The sequence below is a fragment of the Pteropus medius genome, unplaced genomic scaffold (genome assembly GCF_902729225.1).
Source record: "Pteropus medius unplaced genomic scaffold, Ma_sr-lr_union100, whole genome shotgun sequence".
Taxonomy (NCBI): domain Eukaryota; kingdom Metazoa; phylum Chordata; class Mammalia; order Chiroptera; family Pteropodidae; genus Pteropus; species Pteropus medius.
In genome coordinates, this window is record NW_024354499.1 from 5,390,230 (window position 1) to 5,405,941 (window position 15,712).

General features: G+C 40.2%; 1 protein-coding gene across 1 annotated transcript in view; it reads left to right on the forward strand.

Moving 5' to 3' along the window:
- The first annotated feature begins 12,304 nt into the window (after positions 1-12,304).
- The window catches only part of ALMS1 (ALMS1 centrosome and basal body associated protein), a 172,428-nt gene continuing 169,020 nt past the window's right edge, over positions 12,305-15,712 (forward strand). The window contains 1 exon segment of the mRNA XM_039852563.1: positions 12,305-12,712. Coding sequence (XP_039708497.1) covers positions 12,356-12,712 — 357 coding nt within the window. The 5' untranslated portion in view covers positions 12,305-12,355.

Here is a 15,712-nt window from a genome sequence, read left to right on the forward strand (position 1 = left end):
ATCCAATCTGCAACTCTATGTGTTTTTATTGGTGAGTTTACATTTACATTTAGGGTGATTATTGAAATATGAGGTTTTCTTATAGCCATTTTATCTTTTGCTTTCTGGTACCTTAGTGTTTCCATTGCTTCCTTGTCCTTGTGTTTGTGTTTCTGTTTTCTTTATTTTGATTGGCTTTTGCGGGTTTTGCCTCTGGTTCTTTTTGTTTTATGCTATACACTTCAGTTCTGAATCTTTGGTGTGTGGTTACCGTTACAAATATGTAAAGGAGAGTTTTTTATATATATATATATATATATATATATATATATATATATATATATATATACACACACACACACACACACACACACACACACACACACACGTGTGTATATATATATATATATATATATATACACAGTCGTCCATTTTCTTCTGTGTGTGCCTTATCTCCTTTCCCCTTTGTGAACTTGGATCTTTGAATCCTCCCCTCGTCAGTCATCGTTATCTCAATTTGTTTCTATGTATGCTGAACGTTCATTACTATCTTGCTATTGCAATTCTCTTATTATTTAAGCTTATAATCTCCTGTTCTTAATAAGGGTTGCACTCCTCTGCTTCTATTTGCCTGATAGTCACTTTATTCCTAATTATGTATTTTCATTGTTGTTATTTTGTTTTAGGTGAGCTGACCCCTTTAAGTATTTCCTGTAGTGCAGGCCTCATAGTGGAGAATTCCCTCAATTTTTGTATGTCTGAAAAGGTCTTAATTTCTCTTTCATATCTAAAAGAGTGCTTAGCTGGATACATTATTCTAGTCTGGTAGTTCCTTTCACTTAATAGTTTAAATATTTGGTTCCATTCCTTTCTGGTTTGTAAAGTCTGTGCTGAGAAATCTGATGATGATCTAATGGGTTTTCCTTTATATGTTACCATCTTCTTCTGCCTGGCTGCCCTGAGAATTCTATCTTTGTTATTGATTTTTAATAACTTTAATACAATGTGCCTTGGTGAATGCCTTTTGGGTTTGAGATAATTGGGTGTTCTGTTGACTTCTTGAATTCCCAGCTCCAGCTCATTGCTTAGATTTGGGAAATTCTTGTCCAGTATTTATCTGAAAATGCTTTCTAGTCCCTGCTCCTTTTCCTCGCCTTTGGAAATGCCCATTATTATGTTTCCTCTCCTGATGGTATAAGCTAGTTCTTGTATTTCTCTTTCATTATGTTTCATTCTTTGGTTTCTCTCTTCTTCCTTCTGATTTATTTCTAGATTTCTGTCTTTGATATCACTGATCCTTTCTTCCATTTGGTTGACTCTCTTTCCCAGGCTTGCTATTCCATTTTTCAACTCTTGCAGTGTGTTTTTTGTCTCCAGAAGTTCTATTTGGTCCTTTTTGTGGGTTTCAATCTCCTTGCTCTGCTCATCTAGCTGCTTTTGCAATTTTTGAAATTGTTGATGACTCGTTTTGTAACTCACCGAGTTTTTTCAGAAGTAGTATCCTGTATTCTCTGTCACTTAAGTCACATATTTCTATGTCTGCAAGCTTATTTTCTGGAGATTTTTCTCTTTTTTTTCTGAAATACCTTGTCACTTTGGTTGTTCATAGTGTTTAATGGACTATTTCTCCGCCTGGGCATTAATGGAAGTGTATTTGTTGTTTTTCCAGAAAGAAGATTATATAAAGGTCTCTCTTTAGCCTGCTGCAAAGAAGGCACTTTTCTTTTGGTTTCAAGTATGTGGAATCTAAGCCTCTTGGATCCCTGCTTTATATAAAGCCTAACATCTTTTATTTTTTTTTGTAGATTTTAATCACACTCACTACTCTGTTTCAGTCCCTGTCAATATTAGCAACAGTTTTGGTAGCATTTGCTCAGATTCCCCTGGGGCTCCATGGTGATTGGTCTTGGAGGGTACGGGGGGAGGTGCCCTTTAGGTTAGGTGTTGGGGGCTGCGGCTCAGCCTTGCTTTTGCAACTAGGCCAGTAGAAATCAACATTTGTTTCTCTGTGGTCCCGTCCCACTTCTCTGCTTTCTGCCCTGATGACTGAGCCCTGCTGCTAGCTGCGTAGAAAAGTCCTGGCACTTCCAGGCAGGGCTGTTCAGAGAAGTCGCTGCACCTTCTCCCGTCTCCCTCCTCCTGCAGGGAGCTCCAGAGGCTGCGAGAGGTAGCTTCAGTCTTGGCATCGTTTGTTCAGATTCCCCTGGGGCTCCGCGCTGTCGGTCTTGGAGGGTATGAGAGTTGGGGACCTGTGGGTTGGGGTTTGGGAGCTGCGGCTCAGCCTCGGTTTTGCAACCGGGGCCAGTAAAAATAAACTGATGTTTCTCTGCTGTTCTGTCCCGCTTCTCTGCTTTCTGACTTGGTGACTGAGCCCTGCTGCTGGCTGTGTAGAAAAGTCCTGGCACTTCCAGGCAGGGCTGATCAGGGAAGTTTTTACAACTTCACTGACCCTCCCCCTCCTCCTGCAAGGAGCTCCAGCGCCTAAGAGAGGCAGCTTCTTTATTTGTCCCAGTCCACTGCCTGACATCCGAGGTTCTGACCTGTGGTAGCTCTTATGTGCAAATCTTACTCTCAGACATGCTGGTGTGCAGTTTGAGTGTTTTTTTTGTTCAGTTTTAGATGCTCAGCTTATTGTCGTTTCAAGGGGAGAGATCTAGGGAAGCCTCTCATTCCGCCATGTTTTCCTAGAATTTCCTCTATGCAATTTTTGAGACATACTTATACTAAAAAAATTATTGATTGTTTATGTAAATTAGAATTTAACTGGGCATCCTGTATTTTTATTTGTTAAATCTAGCAAGCCTTGTAAATTTTTTCCATGTGCTTTGGTTTTGCTGATTGTTCTACTCTTGTTATGTGGAGATTTTTAGAGATGGAAAAAACTATGCTGATGCTGCCGCTGCTACCTTCCCAGAATCTATCACATAATTTTCAAATGTAGTCTTTTTTCTTCTCTTCTTTCCCCCTTGGTATAATCCTCCCTTCCCTCACACATATATCACCTCATATCTCCTCAGGTAACCCATGCTCTAAACCTAGTATTTTTCTACAGTTTTAAAAATTGTATTTATAAAATGATATACATTTATGCATTATATATGGTTTTCTTTTAGGTTTTTAGACAGAAACAAAATGACATAAACATTTTTTCTTCATCTTGCTTTCCTCAGTCAACAATATCCTGAGGAAATCCCTTCAAGTCACCTCATAGGACTCTATTTCCTTATTTTTAATAATAGCATTCAGAGATGTGCATGGACTGTAATTAATTCAACCATGTTCTTAGTGTTGGCCTTTCACTTTGTTTACGAATTTTTGCTGCTACAGAAATATCTGCAATAGACACTCTTACATAGATCCTAACATATGAGTGCTTTTGTTTCCACAAGATAGACTCTCAGAAGTATATTTCCTGGGCAAAAAGTGTTTCTGATTATTACAGGAATGAAGATTGGGTCATTCAATATCCATTGCATCTTCTTTCTAGCATGCTTTCCCACAGAAGTGAGGATGGAAAACTAAAACAAACTCCCAGACTCTGGTTAGTTCATCCAAGTAAATGCGCCTGTGCAGGATTAGATGCAAAAATGAGTTATGTAAGAAGTGGCCATACATATTATGTGGTAGAAGTATTTGATTCTTTTGGCAGAAGCTATGTAGTTCTTTCCTATGGTCTTGTCCCCAGCCTCATACATGCCTATAAAAGGTAGTGGTAGCAGTAGGGTTTCCATTGGGACTTTCCTTGGTGAGGTGTTTCTTCTCACTGGATTATCATGCAGAATTTCTTGGAAATTCTTAGGTTAATACTCTAATAAAGCTCTCCAATATAACATACTAGAGTAGATTCTCTTGGCTAAAATTAGCTATGATTGCAGGCAACACTGCCTCAGTGAAATGGGAAGGTGGGATTTTGTTATCTGACCTGGTTGCAGCTGAAAGCTGTGACAATCTGTTTAATATCCAAGAATGGGTTGCTGGTAGTTTGTGTGGTACACAGTGGTGAACAATTACTTCAACTATCATCTGTGCTTGCCTGGAGTAAAGTACATATCAAAGACAATCCCTTAGTGATCAAAGTGATTGCTGTAATAGACCATATAAAGGGCAGAAGGAATATGAAGTGCTGTGGCTTGGGCTGGCTATTGCTAATCATGCTTAAAGAAAATGAAAGTCTTCAGATTTTTAATTCTTGCCTTAAGGCATGATTGCAGAACCAGGGAGTTCTTAGGACTGTCCTAAAGTAATCTCTTCGTGTAGTCCCATACAACTGAGGGTGATGCTGGCTTAATACAGGTTGAACTCATGGTCTTGTCTAATATTTTAAATAAAAGTTATGGCATCAATTAGGAAAGAGAGGTACCATGAGAATTGGAATAGGAAAATGGGGAGATCTGGCTGATACCAAGTACCTCAAACCCCACCGAGCATCATCTGATAGCAGAAGAAATCCCCATCCCTGCCTCTGTCTAACGTGCCTATTCCTGCTCTGGTTGAAGTCTTTCTTATGACCTCACCCGAGATAGTCTCCTTACAAGTGAATGCCAATTCTATTCATACCCCTTCTATCTCCTCTCATTACATCCAGACATGTAAGTAGAGTCATATAGTCTTATGTCCCAGGGGACCAACTACAAAGTCAAATCTTACTTAGCAAAAGAATTGCAATATTTTGCTAATTTATTTCAATAAGACATGGATAATATACATGAACATGGAGTTCTAGAGATTAGGGACACAATTTCACATTGGCCTAAATTTATTTAATTTTAGAGGGTCTAACTGCTTGATTGGTTGATTGAAACCTGGTGTGGCTTATGCCACATGACTTTGAAATATCAGAAACTCTTTGGTATGACATAGAGAAATCCAAAGACTTTGATATTTTGGAATTTTGGAGTGGATTTATCACTTACTCACCCTTTTCCTAATTAAATCACTCAAGAAAGCCCAGAGAGCATTCCTTTTATTATGGCATAGAAAGATACATTGGTGAGGAGAATCCTATGTCTTTAAAATGGGATGGAAATGAAGCAAGATGTTCTGATACTGAAATTCATTCCTTGATTTCGATGGAGATAATCATATCCCAGAGTGGCAGGGATCATAAGGTGGCACTTAACCAATGGAGAAGGGTAAGCATGGCTACCATAATAGGCAGCAGGGCTGGAGTTGTAATCAGAATAGTCTGATTACCAGAATAACCAGAATAATCAGAATAGTCTGATTACCAGAATAATCAGAACCCATAGAAAACTTTGATGTTGCCTAACATGATGTTTGATGTTTGCCTCAGGGTCAAAACAGACAGCCCACTAAAGGTTCTACTTAAACTGTATAACTGGAGAAAAAAAAAATTTAAGTGTACAGAGAGTCCTGACATAAGCCATCACAATGAAGGGTCATGGCCTCTTACCATTTTTTCATTTCTGAGTCAGTTCAATGTCCCAGGGCCCCTTGAATGAAGGAAAGATCAGGAACATATTTATATGATACATACAGATACATATAGTAACTCTTCTTCCTAATCTTCCCAAAGGGACTCAGGCCTATTTACCATGGTAACTGAATCTGGGGAAAGAGAAATACCCAGATATTAGAAGAATTATTAGTTATTGGCTCTGAGCCAAAGTTGATTTCTAAGGGACCTGAATTCCATTGTGCTCCACCAGTCAGGGTGGGGCTTTTGAGAGCTGGGTGATAAAATTTTGGCTACTAATCTTTTCATGGTGGCCCAATGGGTCTTCAAATCCATCCTGTGTTTATTTTCCTAGTTGTTGAGTTTATAGTTGGAGTAGAGAGATTTCGCTACGGTTGAAAAATGTACATTGCTCTCTGAACCATGAAATCATGTCGATGGACATGACCGAAGTTCTTGAAGATTTCCTTCCCTACAAAAATTATGAACTATAGACAATATCATGTCTCTTGGGGAAATTTCGATGACTAGGCATCATCAAAGGCTTGAAATATTTAAAAGTGGTGATTATCACATCACTCACTTATTTGATGTGTGTCTTGGATAATTTTAATGGATTACCATAAGCTTAATCAGATGGTAACTTAAATTGTAGCTGCTGGTTCAAATGTAATCTCTGAAAAAAAATCAACAAAGTTCCTGGCATTCGGTATGCCTAGCAGCACTTCATCATCAAGCAGAAGTAATGTGTACAAATTGGGCTCTAACAGCTCTGGGAAGCATAATTCACTTGAATGAACAGGGGTCAATATTCCCAGTGAACCTATTTTTTTAAACATTTTATAAAAAATTTTAAACATACAGAAAAATTGAAAGACTTATATAGTGAGCATCCATATACTACCTAGATTTAACAATTAACATTTTGCTATATTTGCTTTATTGCACATTACATTTCTCTATGTATCTACCAATTCATTTTTTTGGATGTATTTCAAAGTAGTTGACCTAGTTCTCTACTCATATTGCACATTTAACTACCCCTCAACCCAACCTTTGGCCTTTTGGGGAGTAGCTTGTGACCAGTTGACTAAAGAGGAAAATCCTGAGCCTAGTTTATAAGTGGCACCAGACAATATACTTTCAGTAGCTATAAATGAACACAACAGCATTATAGCTCCACTCAGCATGACCCTTAAGGATCAGTGGTGAAAGGAAATATGCCCAGTGGGCAGAACTTATATAGGTACATTCTGTTACCTTTTTGCATAGAAGGAAAAGTATGAATGTACATCACTTATTAAGCAGTGATTAATTGTTTGGCTAGACAGACAATGGATTTACCAGGAACAGGATTGAAAGACTGGGGACAAGGAGATCTGGGAAGGAGGTATGATTTCAGAATGTGAGGATATTTGTGTGGCATATGAATGCTTACCAGAAAATCTCCATAATAGATGAGGCTCTTAATAATTGAGCAGACAAGATAATCTACTCTGGATTTCAGTCAGCCTCTGTACTCAGCTTAAGCAATGAGTTCATAAACTAAGTGGCCATGGAAGCAGGGGTGGAGGCTATGTATAGGCTCAATGGCGTGGGCCCTCATCATCACAGCCAGCTTAGCTTTCACTAGTGCTGGGTGCCCAGTCTTTCAGCAGCAAAAACCAATTATCAAATAATAAGTGTTGGTGAAGATGCGGAGAAAAGAGAAAACCTGGGCACTGTTGATAGGAATGTAAATTGCTACAGCCATTATGGGAACAGTATGGAATTTCCTCAAAATATTAAAAGTAGAACTATCATATGATCCAATAATCCCACTTCTAGATATATATCTGAAAGAGATGTAATCACTATCTTAAAGAGATATTCATACCTACATGTTCATTGTGACATTATTCACAATAGCCAAGATACAGAAATAACCTAAGTGTCTGCTGATGAATCAGTAGATAAAGAAAATGTTGTATGTTTATGTATATGTATATGTTGTATATATATGTACATACAACATATACATACACACACAAATATACATACACACACACAAAAATGTTAATTATGTGAGGTGATAGATAACTAATCTTATTGTGGTATTCATTTTTATGTGATACACAATATATATGCATCAAATCATCATATCATATACACCTTAAACTTACCTAATGTTATATATTAATTACATCTCAATAAAGCTGGGGAAAAACAAACAAACAATGGTAAGCATTGAATATGGTAACATAACCTGAGCAGACCAGCCAGCCACCTGGTGGCAGATTGATTTTATTGGATCCCTGCCAGAATAGACATTTTCTAAATAATAGATTTGTCTTTCTTACTCATCATGTTTCTGTTACAAACATAAACCTTAAAATTCCTAAATACCTTATTCCTGGTCATGATATTCTGCACAATATTGTTTCTGGCTAAGAAAGAAGCAAGGCAATGGGCTGGTACATAGAGAAATTAGTGGTCTTATCATGTATCTCATCACCCAGTAAAAGCTGAAGTTATAGAATGGGTGAGTGGCCAGTTAAGACTCAGTCACTGAACCAGTTGGACGACAACTGCTGAAGTCAGGGGAGGGGTGTGCGTGCTATACATGCTCTGAACTAGTAACCAATAAACAGTGCTCTTTCTCCTATAGTCAGAATACCTGGATCTGAGGACCAAATGGGGTAAAAATGGTAGTGTTATTTTTCAATATTACATCTAATGACCCATTTGCAAAATGTTTACTCCTCGTTCCTTCAATTTTTGGTTCTATTGGTTTAGAAGACTTAGTACCCAAGGAATTAATGTTTTCACCATTGGACAATAAATGCAAAAGTTCCACTGAACTGCAAGTTGAAATTATCACCTGGCCATTTAGTGCTTCTCATGTAACTGGAGTAATAGGACAAAAAGAAAGTTACCGTTTGGCTGAGGATTATAAAAGGGAAATATTATTTTCAAAGGAAAATAAGAACAGTGCTACAAAATTGCATGAAGAATATGTGGAACACAAATGATCCTCTGGAACATTTCTTAAAAATGATATATCTAGTAATAAAAGTTAATAGAAGAGTTGCTGAGATGCAGGCTGAGATGCAGGTTGAAAGGGACATGAACTAGATGTTATAGTATTACAGTTGTGTTGGGTAACTTGTGCTCAGTTGTAGGAATGAGACCTCCAAGAGTCACCTTATTTTTCTTCACATTATGCATATATAAATGTAATTACATACATGCAATTAAATATCTACTTAGAGCTACATATTTTAATTTTCCTTGTATCTTTATTTTACTATTTGATATAAGATGGATGTTTTGGTTATCTTAAGTTGTATAACAAACCACCTTAAAGTTTAATAGCTTAAAACAACAACTGTTTATTATCTTTTACAATTTTGTGAATTGATTGGGTAGTTCTGATTCACATAGTATGGAGCTAGACTATATTTTTCCAATACATTTCTTTTTAAAATAGTTGACCAGATCATTTCTATTGCTTGTAACCAAAGAACAACAATTGGAACAGTTTGAGAGTGTGTCTCAAGGAAAAGGCCCTTAAAGAATTATGGGGTATTTGAAATTGATCATCGGGGGAAGATAAGGCAAAAGGCAGCAAGACTCCAATTAATATTGGGGGAGAGGGAATTAATAGCTCATGGAACCCAGTGGAGAAACAGTAAAGTCCTATGGAATTGGGTAGCAGGTGTCTAGAACACACTCCAGAGTATGCTGGGTACCTGAACTAAGCAGTCTTAGTGGCAGGTATGGGTACTATGTATGAACTCAACAATATGGACTTCCTTTCACTAAATTTGACCCAGCTACCAACATTTAGATACCCAACTGCTGCCGACAGCATCCAGCTGTGAACCAGTGACATGGTAGCAACCCTTAAGGGGATCAGTGAGTTGAGACTGTAATTTTGTACTCACAGAAATAGAAACTTATTGTATATTTCATATTGTCCTCCTTGGCTTATCATATACTGAATTTATTATATACATACACACACAGAATGACACATACATATATAAAGCAAAATTTCTCTCTATATGTGCTACATATTAACTTTCACAATTTTTTTCTGATTACAAAAGCTTTATGAAAACGAAGCTATTAATGGATTAGCCGTCAGTGGAAATGACTCACCCTACGGGAGAATCTGCCACCGGGATTCAACTGCAGGTTATAATCAGCTTCCCCTCCACCACTTAAGCACCTGGAGTGCACTTCACTTTCTGCTCACCTAATGGCCCCAGGAAACAGCTGGGAAAGGAAATTAAAGGTTTTCCAGTAGGCAGACATCTTTATCAGCCCCAGTGAAACCAAATTTGTTTTGAAGTTCTATTCAGAATCTTTTGTCCAGCCAATTCAATTAAATTTCCATTCATTTCATTCAACAATGTTTACCAAGCACTTTCTTATATGCTTGGCACTGTTTCAGGCACTAGGCATGTGTGGAATGTAAAAGAGATAAAAATCCCTTCTCTTGTGGAGTTTGCATTCTAGTGTAGGGGAGATACAATAAACAAACAAATAAATGTTGGGTGGTGATAAGTGCTAAGAAGAAAAATAGGAGTATGGGTGTATTGGGTTATAAGAGAAGGCCTTTCTGGTAAAATAAGCAGAGACTCTGTGGAAGTGTGTTCCAGGGAGTGGAACAGCAGCTGCAAGGCCCTAAGGTGGGCGTATTATAGAACTGTAAAGAGGCCAGCAAGGCTAGAGTAGGGTGAGCAAGAGGGATGAGTGTGAGTTTAGATCTGGAGGTATCAATTAGGAGCCTGATCATGTAGGCTTTTATAGGTCATGGTTAGTACTTTAGATTTCATTCTGAATGAGGTTGAAAGCCCTTGCAGGTTTTCAAATAGAGATATGAAATGCTCAGATTAATGATTTCACTGGATCACTCTTGTTCCTCCGTAGAGAATTGCTTTTGATGGAAACTAGTTATATACCTCTAGGTTTCTTCGTTTTCAGCCATGTCCAAAAATGCAAGCTTCTTCTATTTCCTCTCATTGTAGGGCTTTCATCTGCATAATTTTGCAAATCTTCTTTGGCTTGTCCACTACTGCTGACTTCCTTCTCCAAAACTGTCTTACAACTGTAGACAATCTCCCCTGTCCCCATAGCCTCTCACTTCATCCCACCCTTAACTGACACGGGCTTGCTCCTGAGGACACAGCTGTCCTTGCAGTCTCTGCAGGGGATGTTGACAGTTTCTTATGTTTCACTAACAACAGGGCTAGGACTTGGGCTGTGCCGGCTCTTACTGCCCCATTGGAAGCTTCTACACTGTATGGTTCGATGGGAAAGAGCATAGACTGTATAGTCAGACAGACCAGGCTTGAAGCCATATTGCACTCCTTGTTACTGGCTGGGTTATTTTGGGCAAATTATTTAACTTATCTGAGCCTTGATTTCCTCATATGTTGGGAAGGTATGAGGTAATGATTGTAAAATATCCATCATAGTGCCTGGCACTCAAAAAAAACCTTAGTCTTCCCTTCCCTCCTGTCCCTCTGATGTCCATATGGCCCTCTTTGTCACTTATCTGGGTAGTGTGCAGGGAGAATGTGGCGTCTGACCCACCTTCTAATTCAGCTTCTGTCTCTATCCCAGGGGGTTTTAATAACGACACGGGAAAACCTGTTTTAGGAACCCACTCTGGTAGCCACACCTGGGGCCTTTTAAACTCCAATATTTTGATCTCCAGTCAACGCCTCCTGTTTCTTCATTCACACCCTTTATGACATCTAACCATCTTATGCACTTGGTCTCTGAGTGCTTCAAGTCTGACAGCTGCACCCCAGGGCTCCACCTTCCTCCTGTGGATCAGTGAGCGATTTTGGTTTCAGGCAACGGAAACTGACTCTGGCTGGCTTCAGCAGAAAAGGAACCTGCTAAGTGGATATTGTAGGGCCCTTAGAACCAGAGGGAAAACTGGAAATCAGACTTGGAAAAGGGGTGGTATCATATGTTAGGCTTATTATTCAGTAAATATTTATTCTTTTTCTCTGTCAACCTCCATGGGAGAAATATGAGGTTGGATTGGGCTGTGTGATTTGTTTTGGCTAATGAAGTGTGGGAGGAAGTAACAATGTGTCTGTGGCCTTAAGAGGCATTTGTGTTTCCACTCACCTCTGGAGCTTCCTACCTTTGTCGTGGAAGGAGCATTCTTTGGGTAACCTGCTGGTCCCACAATAATGAAAGTGGAGTAAAGACATTCTAGCCAACTCATACATTGCAGCCTGAAACAGATATCCCCTGGCAACCAGCTGGTGTGCAAGTAAGAAATAGTGCTTTTTATTATAGGTCACTGAGATTTTGTGATTGCTTGTTACATAGCATTAAGTGTGAATAGCTGACCCAAAAAGGCAAGAACCAAGGCAGGCTGGGGAGCAGTACCCATGACTAAACTCCCATCTTTTGGAGCCCATTTCTTACTTAACTCCTCTATCGCCCTTGACACTTTTCCACCGTTAGGTTCAGCCTGTCACATCGTAGGCACTCAACCTCTAACAATTTATAATTTGCAAATCTGATTATTATGGGTTTGTCCTGGGGTCTGAATCTCCGCTCAGTGCAGGGGCAAAATTCAGTTTTAGCCCGGTACAGCCGAAGACTATATTCTCCCCTACCGCGAGAAGCGCCCAGTCCAGGTTTATTGTGAGCTTACAGTGCGGTGAGCAAGGGCCCAGCTGGAGACGGGGTCGAGGCGATGGCGTCGGCGGTCGCCACCCCGCCTCCTGCCCCGCGGGGCCTTCCCCGCGCCCCGACGCGGCGTCCTTAGCAACGAGCGCTCTCGCTCCCTGCCCCGCCCCTTCCGCGCGGCGCGGCGCGGGGCGCTAGGCGGCGGCGGTCTTCGCGCCTGCGCGCGGACGTAACCGCCAGTCAGCGGTCTTCTCCTCCCCTCCCCTCCCCTCCCCGCCCCTCCTCCTCCTCAGCCTCGGAGAGCGAGTCGCCAAGATGGAGCCCGAAGACCTGCCGTGGCCCGGTGAGCTCGAGGAGGAAGAGGAGGAGGACGAGGAGGACGAGGAGGAGGAGGTGGAGAAGGAGGAGGATGAGGAGAAGGCGGAGGAGACGGAGACGGAGACGGAGACGGAGACGAACTTGGACGAGGTTGAGGTGGTGATGGTGGAGGACGATGACGCGCGGGAACTGGACGCGGACTTGACCTACGAGAGCCAGCCTCTGGAGAGTACGGACGACGAGGAGGACGAGGAGGCCAGGGCTTGGCTGCAGGCGCACCCCAGCGGGACTTTGCCTCTGCCGCCGCTACCGAAGCACCGCTACACCGACAGCAAGCGGATCCGCTCCGAGAAGGTGAGCCTGGGCGGGGAGCGGCGCGGCACGCGGTCGGGGCCGGATGACTGACTGGTGGTCCCAGAGGGCTCAGCCTGCTCGCTACCCGTTACGGTGCCGGACACATCTCGACTCTTGCCCAGGTTCTGGCTGACTACTCCAACCTCCCGTTCTTTCCGGCCAAGACCTCTCGTTGCTCCTCTTCAGTAGGTCCTGGGCCTTTTTAATTACACCAGATGTTCAGAGGAGCCAGTATTCCTAACTTGGGTAGTTAAAAAACGCTTTTGGGAGGCGGTGGGGCTTTTCGTGTCCCGGAGGGGGAAAGGGCGGTGTCGGAGTGGAGAGAGTGGTTACCGAGGGACTATCTTGTTGGGAGGACAACTCGGTTAGTTTGCTTGAGTGCAGGACTCCCCTGAGGGAGTAGTGTGGATTATGTACACTGCATGAGTAGTAAGTCTCAAGACTCCTTGCCGATTGTATTTCTCTGGACCCTCGTTTATAGCAACAAAGGAACCTCAGCTGGTAGGAGAGGCTTAGAAATGCAGGTTTATGCTGCAGCTCCAAACTGGGAAACCGGAAAGCACAAGGTAATACATCATGGAGAGCGCTGTTTTTATGGTTGGCTTCTGAAGATCATTTTGAAAATAATTGCATTTCATCGATTGCTTTTCAGGAATGATAAAAAGGTTTGCTATACAATTTGGATTATCAACTCATCAGACATTTATTAAGTTTCTATTCTGTGCAAAGTACATTGTGGGGGCAAAAGGAAGCCTAGGGTTTATTTTCTAGGATTGCTCCTAAGACAAGATGTAAACTGCAGAGTGAAACAACAAAAGTACAACAGTTGAAAAGACAGGAAAGGCTACATAGACCTGAGCTGTTCAATATAGTAGTCACTAGCCAGGTATGACTCTTTACGTGTTAATTAAAAGTAAGTAAAATTTAAAATTCAGTGCTTCTGTTATACTAACCACTTTTCACGTGCTCAGTATCCACACTTGACTAGTGGCCACTGTCTTAGACAGTGCAGATATAGAACAGTTCCATTATCACAGAATGTTCTGTTAGTCAGCGATACTATGAACTGTTGATCATTAGAGAGCAATAGTAGTTGTTTTGCCTGGTAAATATTTCAGTGGCCCCTTAATTTGTCAAGCATATATTAGTGAATATTCACCAAGGGCCATGCATTGTGCTGGATACTAAGGAATTGTGGTGAACCCAGACATTTTTTATCTCTGCCTTTTTAGTGTTCACAGTCTGGAGAGGGAGGCAGGCAAAATATACATGTGCCATAAATGACGTAAAACTGATATGTGTTAACGCTTCGAAACATATATTAAGGGAATCAGACCTTGGGAAGCTTCCTAGGGAAAGAGCTGAGATCTGAAGACAGATTAAGGTTAACCAGGCAAAGGGAAGGGAAAGAGCCATCTAGTTGAGTGAAAGGCACATTAAAAGGTACTGTTGGTTCAAGAGAGCATGGCATTTTTAAGGAACCAAAGGCTAGTGTGGATTGAACACAGATTTCAGGGTTTTGTGTGTTGTGCCCAGGATTTGGAGGTTTTATCCCTGGAGCTTAGGAAAGTCATTGTGATGGAATGGTGTCTGATAAGATTTGTGTTTTCAAAGATCACTTTGTAGCAGAGTGGGGTGGGGAGTAGCACTGATAGATCAGGGATGCTAATTTGAAGGTCCTTGCAGTATTCCCAGGCAAAAGATGATATTTTGGAATGGGAAAGTGTTGGTGGACATAAAAAAAAGTGGACTGATTCGAGAGATATTTAAGAATTAAAACCATCGTACTTTTACATTAATTTTACATTATTTTTACACTGATAATGGATTAGGTGTGGAGCATGAAGGCAAGGAGGTGACTAGGCGTTAGGTTATTGGATGAATAGTTGTGCCAAATATTGAGATATGGCCAGGTTTATGGTGTAGATGGTGGTGGCCGTGGGGGTTGGTGATGGAATGAGTGTTAAGGTTAGGTTATGGTTAAGGTTAGGTTATGAGTTTGGTTTTGGAAATTTAAAGTTGTAAGTTATCTATGTATAAACTATAATTAAAGCCATACTTGTGAAAAAGGTCTCCTTTTATTTTGTTCTATGATTTCCTGTTTGAAATTATTAAGATTTAAATTTATATCTTTAAGCCGAAGGAGGAATGTTTTAATTAAACCGCTTTAACTCTTACTACAAATGGAAAAATTATTGTTTTGTTTAACAGTGATTTATCTGTGTGTAATAGAAAATTTTGCTTTTTAGAGCCCTGAGTGTATTTTCCCCAGAGGGAGGTTTTTTTTTTTAAAAGCGAAATCAGATATTCTCTTATTGACCTCAAAGAATATATGAAAGTGTAGTTGGTGTGATATATTAAAGGTTGTTTTAAGATCATATGAAGAGGATTAAGATAATTTTTTCCTTTAGTTCATTGACATATTAAAAGTTACTGGCATAAGTTAGAAAATGTTTGAAGGAGACACTTTAATGTTTTTTGCTAGAAATTTATGAACTATAAAATTTTTTGAAGATGAGTTTGTTGTGTAGTATTTAATGCAGTGTATTCAAAGGATGAGACCAAATTATAGGAAACATAATTTCTTTCGGTTTAGTCTCAAGTTAAATGACAAAATTGTAATATTTGATTCATTCTCTCATGTATCTCTTAATACGTAATAAAAATGTTGTATTGGTGATGTATAAGGAAGTGATTCAGTTTGTAGTCCTGTTAGTGAGACCGAGCTCAGACATGGAACTGTTTAAATTCAAAGTGAAATGTGACCAGCCTTACAACCAAGTCTTTTTAAGAGTTCAGGAGAGTGAGTGATTCAGAGCCTTTGTTGTGTTGGTCTTAATGCCAGTCCTGCAGACCATTCAACATGGATCACTTCAAATACTTCTCCTTTTAATCCCTGAACCTAAATTTCTGAGCTGTGCTAGGGAAAATAATTCAGTTCTGTGGATTGATATCACTAGAAATTCTTGGTCTTCAACTTTTAACTGGGTAGGTCATCAA